Genomic DNA, 2,549 nt, shown 5'->3' on the forward strand with positions numbered 1-2,549 from the left:
AGACAGAGCAGTTTGTGACTGGAGGCAGCAGCAGGACCACCGCAGCACCCACTGACTCTACAACAGACAGGGTAAGTCCACATATCTGTTATTTGGAAGCTCTTGATTTCATCCAGTTTGTCGCGAGATAATCTGAGATTGAGATTTGGCACCCAGCGTCAGAACATTCAGAGAAAAGTTTGCTGATTCATAAATGTGGAGGAGTCTGTGACGTGGGCGCACAGAGGTGCGTTGTTGTAGAAAACAGCTGGACTTTGTTCTAAAAGTTAAAAAAAGGGGAAAGAAAAGAAAAAGGGATGAACAAAAATTGAAGTTTAATTCAGATAAAAAAATAATAATAATAGGAATCCGAACTAGCTGCTTTAAACCCTGTAAGGATTTATTCTGCAGTGTGTGTGTGTGTGTGTGGGGGGGGGGGGGCGGGGGGGGGGGGGCCTCGACCCCCCCCCCCCCCCCCCCCCCCACACACACACACACACACTGATTCTGACATTAGGTTGAGCTCTATGCTATTTTGGGAATCCTTCACTGCAGTCTGAAGCAAACACTGATCCCTTCAAACCAGATTGGACCTTTTAAAGTGTTGAAAATGGGAGTAAAGTTAGCAAAAGTCATGCATTTTTTTTACATTTTTAATTTCTATATTTATCTRCTCTTTGGATTTAATTACTTTTCTTCATTTCTAAAGTCATGAAAAGTGATCAGGAATATTACCTGCACTCTCTAAATTGGATGAAACCTTGTTATTAGTGTTTTTATGTGACCCATTAGCTTCCCTGCAGGTTCATTTAATGTYACTTCCAGACGTTGGTAGAAAATGGTTTCCCTGATCTCATTGAGTTCTCTCAGGAAACAGTTTTAACTGGCTACAAACTGATCAAATGGTCCCTGAATTCACCCTCTAAAGGAGTGACCATGATGTGTCATTGCAACATCCTTCTCTGCAGCAAGAAACAATCGCTGCCTCCACCAGCACAGAGTGGTTTTTCTTTTTTTGCAATGCACCCACTAAATCAGCACTTCTGTCTCTCTTTATCTCTCCCTTCAGGCCCGAAACTATTGATTTCTGCGCAGCGCTGACACAGAGGTCCAAATACAAACATGGTGAGTGGACGAGACCCTTCTTATCTCGGGGTTGTGTTCGAGCAGATCTCCTGTCTGCTTTCATGTGGCCGGGTTTTGTTTGTTCGATGAATGAAGGTGGGGGCTGGAAGCGAGGTCATCTGCTGTCACCTGGCACCGTCTGAGGCCTCCACATCATAAAGCCAGCCGTGTAGGGTGTCACCGCTACCTGCGCTGGCACACGGACACACCTGTTTCCAGAGGGGGGAGATTGTTTAATGTTGCTTCTGACGGGCAGCAGAGCCTCGGTTAATGAGGGAAAACAGAGGAGATGGTTCATAATTTAAAAACCAAATTAGATCTCAGCACAGTCATGAGCACAGGCAGTTGAGTCCACAGCTCGTTGCTATAGGGCTTGTATTTGTGGGCCTTGTTGCTCTCCAGCTGTCGTGCAGAGTGACGTCTCTGTGCATGTGTTGCACAGAGAGCACGTTCTGCCTCTTAATGCACGAAAGCATACACTAGATTATTTTAAACGAAACAATGCTTACATAACTTAAATATATTGAGGGTAGTTTGTTAAATAAACCTTTTAAGTGTAAATAAAGCACTTAAAGTGACAGTTACAGTTATAGGCACGACCCTTCTGTAAGCGCTACAATACAAAACACAAAACAAAACAAAAAAATCAATCACCACATGAAGTATCTCCTCCTAATAAATAATGTATTTAAGTTACTTGTTACTTTTTTAAATGTGTATTGTTAAGTTCTGTATGTTTTTCAGATATTTGAACAATTTTACAAGGAATTTAAAAGGTTTTACCGCACTAACACCAGCCGCCCTGCCCTGAGTGGTCACAGCTGCAGTAATAAATTTTTTAGTCATTTTAAATTTTAAAGAACCACTTTTACATTTTTATTTGTCATCAGATCAATATTACCCATTAAACATATTGCAATATTAATTACCTTTGTTACAGAGCAGCTAAGCTAACCCCACTGATTAACATATTGCAACTAGAACACGTGTAGTTAGGCATTCAGTGTTTTCTCTAGATTAAGTTCTTATTTCCTAAATTAAACAGCATTTATGTTGTTTTAATGAAACATATTTAACGTATTCTTTTTGCGTTACAAAATCCTTTTTTTAATTAATGGGCCAATATTATGTGTTTCTCAGGCATATATTTAAATACTGTACCATAATAAAGTATCTATGTCACCTTTAGCTCTTAATAAAATGCTGTTTTTATATTTAAATAGAAAATAAACTTACCTTCTCATCACTCGCTCTTCTAAACTCTTTAAAAATGGCCTCTGTCTCTTAAAGAATCACCTTTGCTTCCGTTTTGCCCATTTCGGTGCGGGGGGTCGCACTCGTGGGGGAGGGGGGTAGTGGGGCTGCCATGATGCAGTTTACTTGGCATCTGAAAATACATTTCCTCAAAGGTATTTTTAATCTGAAAAGAGCTTCACTGAGTGAGA

General features: G+C 40.6%; 1 protein-coding gene across 1 annotated transcript in view; it reads left to right on the forward strand.

The window, feature by feature from the left end:
- anxa6 (annexin A6) overlaps positions 1 to 2,549 on the forward strand; it is a gene marked incomplete in the record, with an annotated part of 28,977 nt that continues 26,428 nt past the window's right edge. Inside the window, 2 exon segments of the mRNA XM_014006137.1 lie at positions 1 to 71; positions 1,049 to 1,104. Of these exon segments, the coding sequence (XP_013861591.1) occupies positions 1,102 to 1,104 (3 nt within the window).

The sequence above is a fragment of the Austrofundulus limnaeus genome, unplaced genomic scaffold (assembly GCF_001266775.1).
Source record: "Austrofundulus limnaeus strain Quisiro unplaced genomic scaffold, Austrofundulus_limnaeus-1.0 Scaffold34, whole genome shotgun sequence".
Classification (NCBI taxonomy): Eukaryota; Metazoa; Chordata; class Actinopteri; order Cyprinodontiformes; family Rivulidae; genus Austrofundulus; species Austrofundulus limnaeus.